The sequence below is a fragment of the Pipistrellus hanaki genome (genome assembly GCF_964339955.1).
Source record: "Pipistrellus hanaki genome assembly, chromosome: 21".
Classification (NCBI taxonomy): Eukaryota; Metazoa; Chordata; class Mammalia; order Chiroptera; family Vespertilionidae; genus Pipistrellus; species Pipistrellus hanaki.
The window spans coordinates 6472967-6492946 of record NC_140523.1 but is presented as its reverse complement, the minus strand read 5'-3'; the positions used below and the strand labels follow the sequence as shown (position 1 = coordinate 6492946).

The following is a 19980-nucleotide window of genomic DNA, read 5'->3' as shown; positions in this document are numbered from 1 at the left end:
AAATTAATATAAGACACTGTCTTATTTTCAGGGAAACAGCGTAGTATATATATAATGTGTATACTGAAAAATGTTCTCAGCTACTGCAACAGAAACTATGGAGTAAGAAGTAGGATATCACAGATAAGGTCGGTGGAATTCAGGGTTCTTGTAGGCTTTATGGTGTACTTCACAAACAATGCGAACATGGTTAAAATGGATAAAACCTTGACACCTAGAATTTCGTAAATTTTTATTTCACCAAGAATAAAACCATCTACAAGTGGCTTTGACATTTAAAATCCATTTAATTTAAGCATCATAATTATTTTACCACAAAAAATATTTGTTTAAACTGTTTCTCATCTTCTACAAGAAAGAAAATTAAGTCTAGGACAGAAGCTAAATAAAACTTTAGTTTCTTGTAAAATATTCCAATTCTGTGTTAGCCAGAAATAATCTGCTGAAACTAGACTTCAACAAGGGGCAGGGTTTACCTCAAGGCCATGTTCACCTGCAACCTGTTTAAAAAAAAAAAAAAAAAAAAAAAGATTAAAAAAAAACCAGACCACTGTAGCTACAATTCCTACAACAATTCCTGTAGCTACAACTAACTGGGTAGTTAAAATAAAAGACATCAAAATCTGTTCTTTTCTTGGCTTTCCCTTTGTCACTTTATAACTCCTGAGTAGTTTATTAACATAAGCTTTGGCTTCCATCAACAAAAGGGAAAGAATGTGGGGAAAAAGCACAGAATCTTGGTAATAAACTAATGTGGGCTTAGTGATTCAGAATACTCAGAATATAAGGCACCCTTTTTACCTGGGATTGGAAAGTTAGTTAGACTTGGCACATAAAATGACACTGGTTGCTGGTATAATTAAATTACCTTTTATTTGGAAAAGTGGATGCTTAATAGTGACTTCCTGCAGGTTCAAATGATATGTAATCACTTGTGCACATCCAATAAAATACTTCTGAAGCAGAGCAACTGCATGGGCATGTGGGTCTCTGTCCAGGGAGGTTGAGCTGCCAGAAAACTTCCTGGACCCACTCAATACTACATTACAGGAAAGGTCCTCTCCCCCTTTCTTAAATGTCTCCAATTTCCGATCACTTCCTATCAATGAGTACAGTAGATTCTCCTGGGTTCAGCCTGTCTTTACCACCCTTTCTAATCTATAAACTTACCATTGCTATCTTTTTTTAAAAAAAAACATTTATTTTTTTACAGAGAGGAAGGGAGAGGGATAGAGAGTCAGAAACATCAATGAGGGAGAAACATCTATCAGCTGCCTCTTGCACACCCCCTACTGGGGATGTGCCTGCAACCAAGGCACATACCCTTGACCTGAATCGAACCTGGGACCCTTTAGTCGTAGGCTGACTATCCACTGAGACAAACTGATTAGGGCACCATTGCTATCTTATGGTAAGACAATGGAAAGTGCATAATTGCTGTCGGTAGATCAGTAGGTCTCGAATTTACTTTGCAAACAAGACCTGTTCTATCTACCTTTCAATTTAGGAGGCTAAAAGGTGAGTCAGCTTGACTTCAAGGACTCTGTTTTCTTAGTCTCCAGAAGAACACCACCAAGTCCAGCTTTTAAAACACACTCCTGGCATGTCAAGATTTTAATGGAATGGCCGTCTGTTCTTTTCAAGCTTTTTTAAGAGGCCTGAACTCTTATATATGCCTGCTTCGCTGCAATCAGTGGTTAATGAATCTAAAGGCAAGATAAAGAATTTAGGATTTGGAAAGAAAATTCCAGCCAGGCGGCATCTTTTCTTTGTAGTATGAATTGGACTCTAATGTTGCTGTCCCTCATGCTCATTCCTAAGCCTAGATGTGAGTCTCTCCTTTGAAAGGAAATACAATGCATCCACCAAACAAATTTGAGGTTTCCCCAGTGTGCTTTAAAAAATATATACACACATATATATTTTTTAAAAAATTTTCATATATATATATGGAAAAAAAAAAAATATATATATATATATATATATATATATATATATATATATGAAAAAAAAATTTCAGAAAGGAAGGGAGAGGGAGAGAGAGCTAGAAACATCAATGATGAGAGAGAATCATTGATTGGCTGCCTCCTGCACGCCCCCTACTGGGGATCGAGCCCCAAAACCCAGGCATGTGCCCTGACTGAAATTGAACCAGGGACCCTTCAGTCCACAGGCTGACACTTTATCCATTGAGCCAAACCAGCTAGACTCCAGTGTGTGTGTGTGTGTGTGTGTGTGTGTGTGTGTGTATTTTATATTTCAGAGAGGAAAGGAGAGGGAGAGAGAGAGAGAGAGAAACATCAATGATAGAGAATCATGGATCAGCTGCCTCCTGCACACCCACAATAGGGATGGAGCCTGCAACCAGGAATCGAACCGTGACCTAGTTCATAGGTTGACAAACCATGCCAACCGGGCACCCCAGAGTGCTTTCTAACAAAACAGGAACTTAGTTTTTCGGGGAGGCAGATTTACTGAGTATATACATTACTTCTTGGTAAACCTGTCCTACCACTCTGCCACTGAGAAAGATTCCTACCCTCGCACTTCCTTTCATATCCCATCCAGTTAAGGGGGAGAGGGACGGTGAGATTTAAAACACACACACACACACACACACACACACACACACACGAGAAGCACTATCCGAAAGTAAGCTTAGAGCTAAGGAGAAAGGTGTAAGACACCGGACACCGTCTTATGTACAACTTACAGTTCAGAAACCGGCCACAGTCTCCCTAGGCACCCACATGGCCCTCCTCTTCCTTGTCCAAACGAATGCAGCAGATGCTGACGCCTCGAGAAGTCACAGATTCAAAGATCCGGGTCCCTGCGGGCCCTCCCGTTACCTCCCTTAAGCGACACAGGGAATCCCCGATACGAAGCCCATCGACTGAGTTTTTAAAATTAAACTTGGCTCTGTGTCCTTCTCCCTTCCACGTCTCTCCCCACCACCGCTACCCGCCCTTTTTTTTCAAAAGAGGGCGAGACGGCTGAGCGCCATGGAAGTTAGGATGAGTTAGGAGGCTCGCTGGTGTCGCCAACCCCTCCCCCTAAACTCGGGGTCCCCGCCGCACCCCCTGAAACCCGCTGTCACCCGCCCCGCCGAGTGGCCAGACAGCGGCCTTACTCTCCGGTACCTGACCTCCACCACGAGTCCAATTTCTTTACAACGGAAAAGAGTCCTCCCCGCTTCCGGGTCGTGGGGCGGAAGTCCCGCCCCCCACGCCACAGCGTGATGACGTAAGGACTCGACGCGGGCGCGCGGGAACTCAGATGGGATAAGCAGGCGACGCTCCTCCTGAGGCGCGCCGGTGTCACCCAGTGTCACCCCCCCCGAGGCTCGGACAGAGGGACAGCCGGACAGGAGGTCATGTCGCCGGGTGCGAGGCGTGGGGGAGAGGGCCGGAGCCATTCCGCGGGGCCCGGCGGAGCGGCTCGGAGACTCCGTCGCCTCAAAAAAAAAACGCCCTCAGTCTCTCGGGGCTATCCCCTCCCCTCGGCGGGCCCTCGCTTTTGGGTTCTCCGTGTTTGGGGTACCGTGTCGCCCCAGGTGCTGCTGGAGGAATGCCCACCGCTGGCCAGTGAGCTCAGTGGTGAGAACGCCGCCGGCCCGAGCACCTAAGGGGTCGCGCGGGTTGGGTTCCGGGTCAAAGGGCACCTACCTGCCTGGGTTGCAGGTTGCAGACCCTGGTTGGGGCGCGTGTGGCAGGCAAACCCATCTGATGTGTCTCAACGTGGATGTTTCTCTCTCTCCCCCCTCCCCTTCCCACTCTCTCAGAATTAATGGAAGGAATCAATTCGGGTGAGGATAAAAAAAAAAAAAATGTCCATCACTTACTGACCGTTGCCTGTGCATGGTGTCAGCAGGCGCCCCTAAGCACCAGGTTGTTCTGGATTCTTTAAAAAAAATAATAATAATTTATATGAATTGGACTCAATATATATATTATTGATTTTTTACAGAGAGGAAGAGAGAGGGATAGAGAGTTAGAAACATCAATGAGAGAGAATCATCGATCAGCTGCCTCTTGCACGTTCCCTACCGGGGATGTGCCCGCAACCAAGGTCCATGCCCCTGACCGGAATCAAACCTGGGACCCTTCAGTCCGCAGGCCTATGCTCTATCCACTGAGCCACACCGGTTTCGGCCCCAGCCTTTTTTCTAACTGAAGGTGGCCGGCCAGGCTGCCGGCAGGGAGCACTGACCCCAAAACCTTGCCTCTCACACAGGAGCCCTTTGTCCAGGATGAGACTGAAATGGGACGGGAGGGGCTGGGAATCCGGGTCAGAGCACAGCCACAGAGCCCAGGGCTGCCACGAAAGGCCCACAAGACATGTTAGTGACAGGACCCCACTGGGGTGAGGTCCTGCAGAGGCCTCTGGGGGAAGGACAGGGTCCTGGACCCCAAAGACTGCCTGCCATCCCCACACCCAGTCTCAGGGCCACTCCACCATTCAGGGCGAGGAGAAAGCACTCGGGCCTCTAGCAAAGGGCCCTGATAGGTGGGCAGCATTCTCAGGCGGGGCCAGAGATAGGGATGTCTGTCCCTGAGTTTTTTTTGTTTTGTTTTGTTTTGTTTTTTTTAATATATTTTATTGATTTTTTACGGAGAGGAAGGGAGAGGGATAGAGAGTTAGAAACATCGATGAGAGAGAATCATCGATCAGCTGCCTCTTGCACACCCCCTACTGGGGATGTGCCAGCAACCAAGGTACATGCCCTTGACCGGAATCGAACCCGGGACCCTTCAGTCCACAGACCGACGCTCTATCCACTGAGCCACACCGGTTTCGGCTGTCCCTGGGTTCTTGCCATAGCTCCTGGCCTTGCTCCTTTTCCTGTCGCTGAAAGCCAAGGGAAAGGTTTCCCCAGGGCAGAAAGGGCACAGGGGCCAGGCCCTCCGGCGGTGGGGTCTAGGGAAGGGCAGCACTCACTGGCTGGCAGCAGGAAAAGGCAGTACTGGGCAATGGTTAGGATAGGATCATGGGCACTGGAGCCAGGCTGCCTGGACCCGAATCCTGGTTCCTCCACTTACTAGTTTTATAACATCGGCTCCAGCCTCTGCCTGCCTCAGTTTCCCCATGTGGAAAGCGGGAATGACAACAACAGTGTCTTTCATGACGTTGTTGTTAGGGATAAATGGGTTGTAGCGCAGTATCTGGCAGTAAATATCGTTATTGCCGAAACCGGTTTGGCTCAGTGGATAGAGCCTCGGCCTGCGGACTCAAAAGGTCCCAGGTTCGATTCCGGTCAAGGGCATGGACCTTGGTTGCGGGCACATCCCCAGTAGGGGGTGTGCAAGAGGCAGCCGATGGATGATTCTCTCTCATCGATGTTTCTAACTCTCTATCCCTCTCCTTCCCTTTCTGTAAAAATCAATAAAATAGCCGAAACCGGTTTGGCTCAGTGGTAGAACGTCGGTCTGCGGACTGAAAGGTCCCAGGTTCGATTCCGGTCAAGGGCATGTACATTGGTTGCAGGCACATCCCCGGTAGGGGGTGTGCAGGAGGCAGCTGGTCGATGTTTCTCTCTCATCGACGTTTCTAGCTCTCTATCTCTCTCCCTTCCTCTCTGTAAAAAATCAATAAAATATATATAAAAAAATCAATAAAATATATTTTTTAAAAATAAAAAATAAATAAATGTCATCGTTATGAATGGAGCAACAACACACCGGACCTAGATCCACTATCTGAATGGGCCTCTTCTCACCCAGACCCTGACTGAGTCCAAGGGCCCGGCTGCTGCTGGCCTGAGTAGCTCCCCTTTTCCTCCCCCCATCCCCCAGGTCCCCCCTCTCCCACTGGGAACTAGCAGCGGGAGAGCCAGGGCCTTCCCAGCTGGGTGAGTCCCTGAGACTCTGGGGCCGGGCTCACAGGGAGGCAGCCGGCTCTGAGGGCCCATTGTTCTCTAAGCTGAGAAGATGCCTTCTCTCCCCACTTCCTCCCCTGACGCCCAACTCTGCACACTCAGGAGCAAACCACAGGCAAACCAACCTGGCCTGTTTCCCCCTGTCCGGCTCACAAAGAGGCTTATCCCCAGTGCACAGATGAGGAAGCTGAGGCCCAGAGGGAACAAGATGTCTTATATTAAAAACTAGAGACCCAGTGCACAAAATTTGTGCATGGGGACTCGGGGCGGGGGCTGTGTGTCCCTCAGCCCAGCCTGCACCCTCTCCAATCTGGGACATCCCTCTCACAATACAGGACTGCTGGCTCCCAGCTGCTCGCCTGCCTGCCTTCCTGGTTGCCCCTAATCACTTCTGCCTGCCTGATCACCCCCTAACCACTCCCCTACCAGCCTGGTTGATGTCTAACTGCTCCCCTGCCAGCCTTTTTGCCCCTAACTGCCCTCCCCTGCCGGCCTGATCAACGCCTAACTTGCTCCCCCACTGTCCTGATTGCCCTTAATTGCCCTCCCCTGCAAGCCCATTTGCCTCCAACTTTCCTCCTCTGCTGGCCTGGTCACCCCCAACTGCCCTCCTTTGCAGGCCTGGTCCCTCCCAACTGCCCCCCCCCGCCCTGTTGGCCATCTTGCGATGGCCATCTTGTGTCCACATGGGGGCAGCCATCTTGTGTGTTGGAGTAACGGTCAATTTACATATTACTCTTTTATTAGATAGGAAGTGCCTTACCAGGACGAGGTCTACCAGTATTGCGACACAGTAATATACACACACAGCCACGCAGATGTCTCAGCCTGAGGGGAGAGGCGGGCGGGGTGCGGCCTGGACCTCACTCCAGCGCAGCCAGATGTGACAGCTGTTGTTCTTCCCTCCCCAGATGAGCTTCTCCTCCCGGGAAAGTGGACCAGACGTCCTCAGCTTGTCTTCTGCCCAGGTAGGGTGCCCGCTGCCCCCACGGGTGCCAGGACAGACAGTTCACCCGCTCCCACAGCTCTGCCTGCTGCTTCACCCAGTGGGCACGGTGCAGGGGGCGGGGGGACTGGGAAGTAGGAACCGAGGCGGAGGGCAGAAGAGCATGGCCACAGGCCTGCACCGAGCAGGTCCTCCCCGTGGCCTCCTGAGGTCAAGGGCAGATGGACGCCAGGAAACCAGAGCCTTGGATGAGCTACCATCCGGGTTTTCTTGGATTCCCGGGATGTGGGACTTTCTCCTTTAAAACCTGGAAAGTCCCAGGGCCACCTGGGAGGAGTAGGTCACCTGATCTCCCACAGCGGCCATGTGCGAACATGAGACTCACCCAGTAATAGGTGGAGGATCCTGCCGAAACCAGTTTGGCTCAGTGGATAGAGCGTCGGCCTGCGGACTGAAGGGTCCCAGGTTCGATTCCAGTCAGGGGCTTGGCACATCCCCAGTGGGGGGTGTGCAGGAGGCGGCTGATGGATGTTTCTCTCTCATCGATGTTTCTAGCTCTCTATCCCTTTCCCTTCCTCCCTGTGAAAAATCAATAAAATATATTTTTTTAAAAAAGAAAAAAAGGAATGGTCATGAAACGATTCTCCAAAAGTGAAATCTGGGTTCACCACCCCTCTATTTTGCCCTCATCTCTTTCCCCTGCGTCTTTGGTCTCTGTGTGGTCAGTCTCTGGTGCCTTGGTCTACCCCACCCCCACCCCCACCCCCACCCTCACCCCCCACCCCCTCCCTCACCCCCAGCCTTCAGGTGATCCCCTAGAGGCCGGTCTCTAGGGCCAGCTGTGGGGGGGAGGGCAGGCGAAGGTGGCGGCCTGCACCCCCAGAACGCATTTTTTTTTAAAATATATTTTATTGATTTTGTACAGACAGGAAGGGAGAGAGAGAGTTAGAAACATCGATGAGAGAGAGTCATTGATCAGCTGCCTCTTGCACACCCCCCACTGGGGATATGCCCGCAACCAAGGTACATGCCCTTGACCGGAATCGAACTGGAGACCTTTCAGTCCCCAAGCCGACGCTCTTATCCATTGAGCCAGCTGATTTTTTTTTTTTTTTTTTTTTTTTTTTTTTACAGAGAGGAAAGGAGAGGGACAGAGAGTTAGAAACATCGATGAGAGAGGATCATCGGATCAGCCGCCTCCTGCACCCCCCTCCTCCCCCACTGGGGATGTGCCCGCAACCAAGGTCCATGCCCTTGACCGGAATCGAACCCGGGACCCTTGAGTCCGCAGGCAGACGCTCTATCCACTGAGCCAACCGGTTTCGGCCATAATCGCATCCTCAATTCAGCAGCCTGAACCCTCTGGCGGAACTGGAGAGCCACCCCCCACCCAGGGCGCTCACCCTCCTCCCGGGAGGGCGGGCTTTGCGGAGCGGCGGGGCGGGGCCGAGCCTCCGTGGACACGCCTCCCTCCCCGCGGCCGGGCTCCTGCGCCTTTAAGAACCTCCGCCGGGGCCCTGATTGATAAATCGCTCGCTCGCTGCGCCTCCGGGACCGGGCCTCTGCAGCAGCGCACAGCACCCCGAGCCTCAGCACCCTGCAGGGCGCGGCACCCCAAGCCGCAGCCACAGACCTCGCCCGCCCGCCCGCCGCGCCCCGTCTCTCTGCTGCGACCCCATGTCGGTGGCCCCCGCCTACAATGAGGACAAGGGTGGCTCTGCGGGCCCAGGGGAGCCCGAGTACGGCCACGACCCGGCCAGCGGCGGCATCTTCTCCTCCGATTACAAGCGGTGAGGGGACCCGCAGGAGGGTGGGCAGGGGCAGGGGCAGGGGCTGGGGCCTCCCCCGGGGTCCGCGCCTGCGCCTGCCCTCCCCGCAGACGCGCCAGCACCATGGACAGCGACCGTCCGTGCACCAGGCCCCACCCTGGCGACGGGGCTGAGACTAAGCCCGCAGGTCCTGTCTGCTGCGCCCCAGTCCCCACCCAGGGGCGGACCTGGGGCCCTGCTTTGTGGATTGCAGGTTCCCTACTTTTTTTATTTTTATTTTTTTAATATATTTTATTGGGTTTTTTTACAGAGAGGAAGAGAGAGGGACAGAGAGCCAGAAACATCGATGATAGAGAAACATCCATCAGCTGCCTCCTGCACACCCGCTCCTGGGGATGTGCCCGCAACCAAGGCACATGCCCTTGACCGGAATCGAACCTGGGACCCCCTCAGTCCACAGGCCGACGCTCTAGCCACTGAGCCAAACCGGTTTCAGCCAGGTTTCCTACCTTTTTTCCCCCCCACCACAAGTCAGGCTGGTTCCAAAAGAACTCTGGAGAGGTCCCAGGTGGCGAGGAAAGTTGATGGGGTGTAGACTCCGAGCCTTCCAGGCCTGGCTCCTGCTACAAAGCCATGTTCCCTCATTCTCAGCCTCCTCCCTTCCCCTCCCCCCCCCCCCAGGTTCTCATCCTCATCTCTTACCTGGTGCGCTGCTCCTGCAGTTCAGCCCCACCTCAACTTCCCTCTGCCCCTCCCCTCCTCATTCCTTTCTCCATTTATCTGTGAATTCTGTAACAAGCATGTATAAGGGCCCGCTGTGTGGAGTCTGGAGGGGAGCAACGAGGATGTTCAGTGTAGTGCGGGCAGAGGGAAGGCCCTGAGGAGGAGCCGGTCCCTGGCCTGGAGGGTGGAGAGTGAGGGATGCTTCAGGGCAACCAAAGAGCTTATAGAAAGGTGGGGAGGTGCCGAAACCGGTGTGGCTCAGTGGATAGAGCGTCGGCCTGTGGACTGAAGGGTCCCAGGTTCGATTCCGGTCAAGGGCATGTACCTTGGTTGCAGGCACATCCCCAGTAGGGGGTGTGCAACTGGCAGCTGATTGATGATTCTCTCTCATCGATGTTTCTGACTCTCTCTCTCTCTTCCTCTCTGTAAAAAAATCAATAAAATATATTAAAAAAAAAGAAAAAAGAAAGGCCGAAACCGGTTTGGCTCAGTGGTAGAGCGTCGGCCTGGGGACCGAAAGGTCCCGGGTTCAATTCCGGTCAAGGGCATGTACCTTGGTTGTGGGCACATCCCCAGTGGGGGGTGTGCAGGAGGCAACAGATCGATGTTTCTCTCTCATCGATGTTTCCAGCTTTCTATCCCTCTCTTTTCCTCTCTGTAAAAACTCAATAAAATATATATTTTTTAAAAGGTGGGGAAGTGAAGGAGAGTCAGGTCACAGGTTTTGTAGGTGCGGGTATAGTGGGGCCAGAATCCTCATGCAAACCACCATGAAAACCATTGTAGTTTTTACAGAGAGGAAGGGAGAAATGAGGGTGGGGAGATGCCAAGTTTTTTGGGGGGGAGAAGAAGGCACTACTGATATCAGATTTGCATTTTAGAAGGATCCCAGGCTGGACTGTGGAGACGAGATTGAAGGGTGTGCTGGGTTGGTCCAGAGATAAGTGAGTGTGTGTGTGTGTGTGTGTGTGGGGGGGGAGTTGAAGTAGGGAGGAGGATATGGGATGCCCTGGTACAGGGGAGGGACAGAGGATCTGAGGGCTCTCGAGGAGGCAGAAGCCAGGACCTGATGGTTAATTTGGAAAGAGGTGAGAGGAAGGAGCTGGGAGAAGATAAGGATGATACTCGGGATACTGGTGCCGGCAGCCAGAGAGATTGTGGCGCTATTCCGTGTGGCTGGAAGTAAAGATGTCATAAGCAGTGCTGAGCCCGGTTTGGGACATGCTGACGTTGTAAACGGAAGACATTGGAGTCGAGTTGGTAGCTGGATATTAGGATTTGCATTCCAGGAGGGGTGTGTGTGTGTGTGTGTGTGTGTGTGTGTGTGTGTGTGTTGTGGCCACAGAAGGAAGTCAAGATTAACTCAGGGAGGGTATATGAGTTCAGCTAGGGCACCGATATTGGGAGTGACCAGAGAGTAAACCAAAAAGCAGGAGGGCCCAGCCGGCGTGGCTCAGTGGTTGAGTGTCAACCTATGAACCAGGAGGTCACTGTGGGATTCCCTGTCAGGGCACATGCCCAGGTTGCAGGCTCAATCCCCAGGGTGCGATGTGCAGGAGGCAGCCGATCAATGATTCTCTCTCATCATTGATGTCTCTATCTCTCTCTCCCTTTCCCTTCCTTTCTGAAGACAATGAAAAAATATACTATATATTTTTAAAAAGGTAGGAAGGCCCTAATCAGTTTGGCTCAGTGGATAGAGCCTGGGTACTGAAAGGTCCCGGGTTCGATTCCGATCAAGGGCATGTACCTTGGTTGTGGGCACATCCCCAGTAGGAAGTATGCAGGAGGCAGCAGATCGATGTTTCTCTCTCATCGATGTTTCTAGCTCTCTATCCCTCTTCCTTCCTCTCTGTAAAAAATCAGTAAGATATATATATATATATAAATGTATATAGATATATAGATATATATGTGTGTGTGTATATATATATATATATATATATATATATATATATATTTTTTTTTTTTAAGGTGGGAGGAAAATAAAGCAAGAAGAAGGAAGTGACCAGTATGGTCAGTGCCCATTGAGGTCAAGTCAGACAAGGACAGAGATGTGTGACCCTTGGCTTGACAAAGAGCAGGTCAACCCCTCCTTGCTTCACTCCCCACCTCATGCCCTGGGAGACCAGCTCTGGCAAAGTCAGAGGAAGAGCTAGATCGTTCCTCTCTCCCCTCCCCCAACACCCTATTATGAACATTTTAAATGCCCACAACCAACCTACCGATAAGCTGAATGAGTAATGCAGGAATGTGTACACCCTTCACCTCGATTCAACCATAGTTGACATTGGGCCTTATTCACGTTGTCCAGCCACCGAGTCATACTGGTTTTTAGCTGAATCACGAAAGCTGCAGACATCATGACTTCTCAGTCCTAACTTCTTCTTCTTTTTTTTTAATAATATATTTTATTGATTTTTCACAGAGGGGAAGAGAGAGGGATAGAGAGTTAGAAACATCCATGAGAGAGAATCATTGATTAGCTGCCTCCTGCACACCTCCCACTGGGGATGTGCCCGCAACCAAGGTACATGTCCTTGACCGGAATCGAACCTGGGACCTTTCAGTCCACAGGCCCATGCTCTATCCACTAAGCCAAACCGGTTTCGGCTCAGTCCTAACTTCTAATCGGCATCTAAAGCCAGATTAAAGTGATAGATAAGTGAATAGCAGCTGAATGAATAAAACACAGTGAATGGGAACTTTGCTCTCAAGAAGTTTGAATGGTGTGGCCGGCATGGTTCTGTGGTTGAGCATCGAACTGTGAATCAGGAAGTTACGGTTTGATGCCTGGTCAGGGCACATGCCTGGTTGTGGGCTCAATCCCCAGTAGGGGGCATGCAGGAGGCAGCCGATCAGTGATTCTCATCATTGATGTTTCTCCCTTTCTCTTCGTCTCCCTTCCTCTCTGAAATCAATAAAAATGTAATTTAAAAAAAAAAAAAAAGAAGTTTGAGTGGAAAGGAGAAGGAGGAAAAGAGTTTCTGGCAGGTTCAGGGAAGTTTGTCCTTTATTTTTTAATGTATTTTTTATTGTTGATAATATTACTGATGTTTCCCATTCTTTCCCCCCCCCCCCCTGCCCCATTTTCTCCCTCCTCCCAGCCTCTACCCATTCCTTCAGGTCTTTTCTACCCTATTGCCCCTGTCCATGGCCTTGTATTTAAATATATAAGTTCTTTGGTTTGTCTCTTCTCATCCCCCCAACCCTACATTGAGATATGTCATTTTGTTCATACCTCCCTGCTTTCAGGTATACCGGTTAATAATGCAAATTTTGTAATCCAAGAAGGCATGACAATTTCAAGAGAAACATCAGAAGTGCTTTATTCAAAGTAATGTCCATCACTAGCTACACATTGCCTCCATCTGTCAGGTAATTTGTGGGTACCGTCCCAATAGAACTTTTCTTGTTTTGAGGCAGACCATTCAGAGACCCAATTTTCCACTTCTTTGTACGTTTTGAAGTGCTGCTCAGAAAGTGCGTGTGCCATCGATAGAAATAAGTGGTCATCTGAAGGAGCAAGGTCTGGTGAATACAGTGGGTGGGTTAAAACTTCCCAGGCAAGATCTTTTAACGTGTCTTTAACTGGTTTTGAAGTGTGTGATGGTGTGTTATCATGAAGCAAAATTATTTTGCCGTGTCTTCTGGCCCATTCTGGTTGTTTCACGATCAAAGCGTGATTCAAATTGATTATTTGTTGTCGGTAGCAATCAGTATTAACGGTTTCACCTGGTTTTAGAAGCTCATAATACACCACACCTTCCTGATCCCACCAAATGCAGAGCATTGTCTTCTTTCCAAAGCGATTTGGCCTTGCATTCGATATTGATGGTTGACCTGGATCAACCCATGATTTTGTGCGTTTGGGATTCTCAAAATAAATCCACTTGCAATTGCCAGTCACAGTTTCAATACAAAAAAAGACTTTCTTTCGTGCTGTTGAAGCAACATTTTACTGATGACTTTCTGGTTTTCCATTTGTCTTTGGAAATCAGTTGATGTAGCACCATTTTCCTTCCTTTAAAATCTTTCCCATGGCTTGTAAACAATGGGAAATTGTTTGCTGAGCAATGCTTAATTTTTCTGCAAGTTGCTTTTGAGTTTGACACACATCTTCCACCAATAATGCTTGTAATTGCTGGTCTTCAAACTTTTTCAGTTGACCTGGACATTCTTTGGCTTTCACATAAAAATCATCACTTTTGAAGCGTTTAAAACAGTGTTCACAAGTATCTTGAGATGGAACATGTTCACCATAAACTTCCCGAAGTATACGATAACTTTTAGCAGCACTTTTTCCCCCCCAAAATAAAGTAATTAAAGCCTCCTGCAAATGCTCTTTTTTTTGGCATGAAATTTGACTTTAAAAAAATATATATTTTTTATTGATTTTTTTAGAGAGGAAGGGAGAGGGATAGAAAGTTAGAAACATCAATAACAGAGAATCATCGACCAGCTGCCCCTGCACACACCCCCCACCCCCCCGCCACCGGAGATGTGCCCGCAACCAATGTACATGCCCTTGACCGGAATCGAACCTGGGACCCTTCAGTCCAAAGACCAACGCTCTATCCACTGAGCCAAACTGGTTTCAGCGAAATTTGACATTTTTAAGCATCAAATTATCTATGATGTTAACACCTTCAGAAAACTTGACATATGAAGTTTTGAAACTTGCTATCAATTTTGTTGTGTTGACATACATATCAAATTGAATATATATTAACATTTGTGTAACTCCATATATTGAAAAAAAAATCCTCATTATTAACCGGTACACCTTTAAGAGCTGAAGAGCTTTTGGTCAGTTCGTTTTGTCCATTAGATCCCACATATAAGTGAGGTCATGTGATATGTGGCTTTCTCAGTTGGGCTTATTTCACTTAGCGTAATGTTTTCTAGGTCCCTCCATGCTGTCCCAAAGGGTAAGAGAGTCCTCTTTTTTTTTTTTTTTAAATATATTTCATTGATTTTTTACAGAGAGGAAGAGAGAGGGATAGAGAGCTAGAAACATGGATGAGAGAGAGACATCGACCAGCTGCCTCCTGCACACGCCCCACCAGAGATGTGCCTGCAACCAAGGTACATGACCTTGACCGGATTCGAACCTGGGACCCTTCAGTCTGCAGGCCGACACTCTATCCACTGAGCCAAACCGGTTTCTGCAAGAGCCCTCTTTTTTTTACAGCTGCATAGTATTCCTCAGTGCAAATGTCCCACAGCGTTTTTATCTATTGGTCTGCTGATGGGCACTGGGCCGTTTCCAAAGCTTAGCTATCGTACATAACTCTGCTATGAGCATAGGGGTACATACATTCTTTCTGACTGGTGATTTGGGCTTTTTAGGATATATCCCAGAAGTGGGATCACTGGGTCCAACGGAAGTTCCATTCTTACTTTTTTGAGGAAATTCTATACTGTTTTCCATAGTCTGTTTTATTTTTGTTTTTTGTTTTTTTATTATTAGGATGGGAGCGCCTAGAGCAAGTTTAGCTGCAGGTGGGAAAGGGCCAGGAGAGCGGGAGAAGCTGGAGGGAATGGAAGGAGGCACAAATACCGTGTTTCCCCAAAAATAAGACATCCTCCAAAAATAAGACCTACTTACAGGTTTCCTTCTGAGTGAAATAGAAGGCATCCCCCCGAAAATAAGCCCCCCCCCCCAGGCTAAACATGAGAGATTTGGTCCACTGATTCCGAAAGAAATGGAGTCACAAGAAATTCACCAGGAAGTTCAGGAATTGGATTGTTAGGATGATGTTCCAGAAGATGATGACATGATTGTCATTGAATAAATGAGTACATTCTTGATGCTGTAGGATTCTCAGTCTGTCTGGTTTGTGTTGACAACTACCGTACTACCGTACCGTATACAGGTGATACATTTCCTTTATTTTCATTTAACAATAAATGTGTACCGTATTCTTCTTCATGGAAAAATAAGGCATCCCCTGAAAATAAGACCTAGCGCGTCTTTGGGAGCAAAAATTTATGCAAGACACTGTCTTATTTTCGGGGAAACAGGGTACTTAGGTGATGGAGGGGCGGGGGGGGGGGGTGTGTTTCTAGAGCTGAGTGGGAGGAGTGGCCTGGCTTTAAGGCAGATCAGCTCTTCCTGGCGGGGGGGGGGGGGGGGGGGCGGGAAGGAGAGCATAGATGTTGGGAGCCGCGAGGGATTTTATCAAAGGCAGAGGTGAGGGTGGGAACTTGAGGAAGGTTAAGGGCATTTGAAATTAATTAACAGGGAATAAAGCCAGGGTAGAGACAGCGAGGACCAGAGGGCGAGGGTTTGAGTGAGCAGGCGGAGGGATGACCTGGGAGGCCTCAGCCAGATAGGGCAGGAGGTGAGATAAGAAGAGGCAAGAAGCCGAAATCGACTTAGCTCAGTGGTTAGAGCATTGGCCTGCGGACTGAAAGGTCCCAGGTTCGATTCCGGTCAAGGGCTTATACCTTGGTTGCAGGCACATCCCCAGTAGGGGGTGTGCAGGAGGCAGCTGATTGATGATTTTCCTCTCTCATCGATGTTTCTCTCTATCCCTCTCTCTTCCTCTCTGTAAAAAATCAATAAAATATATTAAATAAATTTTTTTAAAAATAGAAGAGGCAAGAAGCCCTAGCCGGTTTGGCTCAGTCCATAGAGCCTTGGCCTGCAGACTGAAAGGTCCCGATTTGATTCTGGTCAAAGGCATGTACCTCGGTGGCAGGTTTGATCCCTAGCCCTCATGGGGGCGCATGCAGGAGGCAACCAGTTGTTGTGTCTCTCGCACATCGATGTTTCTCTCTAGCTCTTTCCCTCCTTTCCACTCTCTCTAAAAATCAGTGGGGAAATATCCTCGAGTGAGGATTAACAAAAAAAAAGTTGGGTCAGAGTAAGAAGGGGAGGAGAGAGAGAAGAGCAGTCCTGGGGGGGCAGAGGTCCCCCCTGGGGTGTGATGGAGCTGGGGAGGGCACCCCTCCACCTCCCTCCGCACCAGCTCCCCGGACCTCTGGCCTCCAGCTCAGAGATTGAGGCTGGCTCGGTGCCCAGTCTCCTCCCCTCCCCTCGGTCCTTGTCTCCGAGCGGCAGAGAGGAAACCAGAGCCTCTCTCCCCGCCAGTGTCCGGTTTCTGAGTTTCGGGGGCGGGCCGTCTGGTGCAGCGACAGGCGTCCCCACCTCCCCGGCCAGCTCATCCCGTCCCAGGGCAGGATCTGGTCCCGATGCAGCGGCTCCTGCAGCTCCCGGCGGCTGTGGCCAGGACAGGGGGCCGGGGGGCCGGTGGGGCCGACCAGGAGGCCGCCAGCCCCGTGCTGGCCCCGGAGGGCGGGCCCGCGCCCTGGTACCAGGCCCTGCAGCCCGAGGAGCTCCGGTGGCTGCAGGCCCCAGAGGAGGACACGACCCCAGAGGCATCCCAGGAAGGACCGTCCCCTGAGCCCGGCCAAGGCCAGAGTCCGAGCCAGCCACTACGGTACAGAGGAAGCCCGGGGACCACACCCGGGAAGGCCAGGGATGGGCAGCTGCCACTCAGGCCAGACCCCGTTGGTCCCACCTGCTCAGAGGGAGGAGGACGGGGCTGGCATTTAGGGTCCAGGTGGGGCACGGGGCCTGAATATGAGGAAGTGACCGGGAGCGTAAATCCCCAGAATTCTGAGCGGGGGAGGAGGGTAGTAAAATGATGGAGGGTTGAGGTCCCATACTGACCTTTACCCTCCCCCACGCCCTGGTTGGAACGGGCTGTAGGTGAGGTTTAGGGACAGGATAAAGCTCAGACAGAGTCTGGCCAGCCTTTCCCGGCTTGTGAATTGGAACATGTGGGTGAGCGGGGAGCATGACTGGCCTCAGATGCTTGCTTCACCCCAGAGAGTCCCTCCGGCCAGAGGAGGGGTCAGGTCAGGGAGTGATGTAAGGGGATCTGACCTCGGAGGGTAAGGTTTCAGGGCCTCGGAGCCGCTGTGCTCCTCCCGTCCCCTCCCTCTGGGGAGCAGTCGCTGGTGAGAGTGAGGACGAGGGCCTGTGTATGTTGGTGACATCTGACAGTCCTGTCTGCCTGCGCTCCTGCCTACACCCAGTGGTTCCTGCCTCCCCCCTGCCACCACCCTTTAGTTCTCCGTGGCCCAGGGCCTGGGACCTTCAGGGGCCTGGAGTGTGTGTAGCAAGCTGGGTGGGTGGGAGTGGTGTGGGTGCCCCAGCGCAGGCCTGGGGGGCGGGGGGTGCCTCTGACAAGTGCCTGTGGCATCTGTGGGTGCGGCGAGGACACCTGGGTGTGAGGAGCGCTCTGCTCTAGAGAACACCCAGTTTTAAAGAAATCTCCAACCTCCCTACTCCCAGGGGTGACAAGCAAGTGATAGATTAGATAGAGAAGGTAGCCGGAGCCCGGGATGGCAGGACACACACAGGCTTTATTGGAGGGAAGGGTACCCCTGCTGGCTGCTTCCACGGAGAGGGGCGGAAGAGAGCCAGCAACGGGACGGGCGTACAAGCACCTTTAAGGATAGGGGGCGGGGCTTAGGGCACTCAGCACACACACTGATTGGTGATTAGGGACCTAGGGACTTAGGAATGGGGTGGGGGGTGGGGCGGCTTAGGGTATTTGGCAGGTGTTGATTGGTGGTTCAGAGCTCAGGAATGCCTGGCCACAGGTGGGGTTTATGTCTGTCCATCAACTGGAGCAGAGGTTCCCAAACTTGTTTGTGCCGTAGACCCCTTGCCATGTTTTTCGGTTTTGGGTAGACCCCCTACTTACCTGATATTGATTTTTTTGTAAATTTCTAACTGTAGTGAAGTTTAGTGTTAAAATGTAATAAAAAATAATGTACCTACTTTTCTCCGGCATTCTCAAACAAAATAACACTGATTCACTATAATTTGTATGATAAACTACCAGTTTATATATTTTTTAAATATTTTCTCAGCACTTTCCTATTCAAGATTCAGGAAACGAATGAACGTATTTTTCTCACATTCATATTTATAGAGTGACGAATTGAACAAGTCGGTGCAAGTTCGCGAAGCTTTGAGACAAAAATTGGCAAGAATGTTTACTGCGCGTATGCTTGTAACAAGATGATACTGGTATATCATTATGTGCAGGTTTTTATCCTACAACTTACACAATTTTATAAACATATATAATAAATTTTTTACTTCATAGGTACTTTTATAAATAATTTATATGTTTTTATAAGATAATATGAGTAAGTAAATAGGTACTATCAGTGTATGTTGAGATCCACTATCATGGACCCCCATTTTCATTTCATGGACCCCCAAATTTTTTTTTCGCTGACGTAGACCCCTTGCAGGTTGTCATAGACCCCTGGGGGTCGATATAGACCACTTTGGGAATCACTGAACTGGAGGAAGGGAGGATCTATCAGCACGGGCACCCACCTGGCTCCCCAGGAGGGCCCAGGATCTCTTGAGGCTGATGCAGCTGAACTTAGAAGCCTAAATGCATCATCAGGAATCTCTAATAGGCCCTAGCCGGTTTTGCTCAGTGGTTAGAGAGTCGGCCTGTGGATCAGAGCCCCAGGTTTCAGTCTCTATGCTCACAGGGCAGCCTAGCAACAAAGTATTTGTTGAATGGTGAGTGAATGAATGAATGAATAAGTTCTTATTGCTTCTTTTTGAAGTTAAGAATGTTAATAAAGCCCTAGCGGGTTTGTCTCCCGGGAAATAGAGAATCAGCCTGCGGACTGAAGGGTCCTGGGTTTGATTCTGGTCAAGGGCATGTACCTCGGTTGCAGGCTCTTCCCTCACCTGGGCCATCCTAATATATAAAAGCCCTGGGCCGTTACCACCGAAACAACCAGGCGGATGACCAAACAGTAGGCTGCATGGGGTGACCAGGCTGGTGGGGGGTACGGGGGTGGGCAGAAAGGGATGACCAGGTCAGAGGGGGGGGCACTTAGGGGCAACCAGGCCAGCAGGGGAGAGCAGTTGGGGCAACCAGGCAGGCAGCGGGGGCAGTTAGGGGTGATCAGGCAGGCAGGCAGGTGACCCAGCGGTCCTAGATTGTGAGAGGGATGTCTTACTGCTGGTTTAGGCCCGATCCCGGAGGGGCCCTGGGTTGGAGAGGGTGCAGGCTGGGCTGAGGTAAATCCCCCTCCCCCCATGCACAAATTTCATGCACTGGGCCTCTAGTCTTATTATAAGAGCGCTGGTCCCACCCTACTCCGGTATGACCTCATCCTAACTACTAGTTAAAACGGCAAATAAAGTCACCTTCTGGGGCTCAGGAATTACAACTTCAGCATGTCTGTTTTTGTTTGTTGTTAATCCTCTCGCGAATATTTGACATTTAGGGAGAATGGAAGAGAGAGGGAGAGACAGAGGGAAACATCGATGTGAGAGGAACACACTGATTGGTTGCCTCCCGCATGAGCCCGACCAGGGCTCGGGGCAGGGAAGAACCTGCAGCCAAGGTACATGCCCCTGACGGAATCGAACCCGGGATCCTTTGGTCCACAGGTTGGCACTCTATCCACTGAGCGACACTGGCTAGGACTCAACATCTCTTTTTTTGGAGTGGGACACAGTCCAACCCATATCGCTGTCTGACCCACATGCATTCCCCTCCCCCTCTGACGGGGTCCTGCCTGAGCCAGCCCCACCCACACCCCTTCTTTCTGCCTGGACCCTCCGGATTAGCAGCCCCACCCCCGCCCTGTGGCCTCCGCTGACTCCC

General features: G+C 50.4%; 1 protein-coding gene and 1 long non-coding RNA gene across 6 annotated transcripts in view; one reads left to right on the top strand and one right to left on the bottom strand.

Moving 5' to 3' along the window:
* Positions 1–218: 218 nt before the first annotated feature.
* On the bottom strand, positions 219–3212 carry LOC311614478. Of its 3 annotated transcripts, none has more exons than XR_014793659.1 (3): positions 3146–3212; positions 2714–2797; positions 219–500 (listed from the first exon to the last, which is right to left on the bottom strand). It is a non-coding gene; the product is annotated as an uncharacterized lncRNA (long non-coding RNA). The 3 variants fall into 3 exon arrangements; XR_014793660.1 differs by having other exon boundaries at positions 3141–3206; XR_014793661.1 differs by lacking the exon at positions 3146–3212 and having other exon boundaries at positions 2714–3122.
* A 151-nt stretch (positions 3213–3363) lies between these two features.
* Positions 3364–19980, top strand: part of AP3B2 (adaptor related protein complex 3 subunit beta 2) — a 36273-nt gene continuing 19656 nt past the window's right edge. Inside the window, exons 1-2 of one of the 3 annotated variants that reach the window (XM_084869055.1) lie at positions 3364–3383; positions 6787–6843. Coding sequence is in view for 2 of the 3 variants with exons in the window: in XM_084869053.1 (XP_084725179.1) it covers positions 16514–16761 (248 nt within the window). In the remaining variant the exon portion in view is untranslated. Of the gene's footprint in view, positions 3384–6786; positions 6844–8118; positions 8612–15874; positions 16762–19980 lie in introns of those variants that run through there. The other 2 variants (XM_084869054.1, XM_084869053.1) reach the window with 2 other exon arrangements.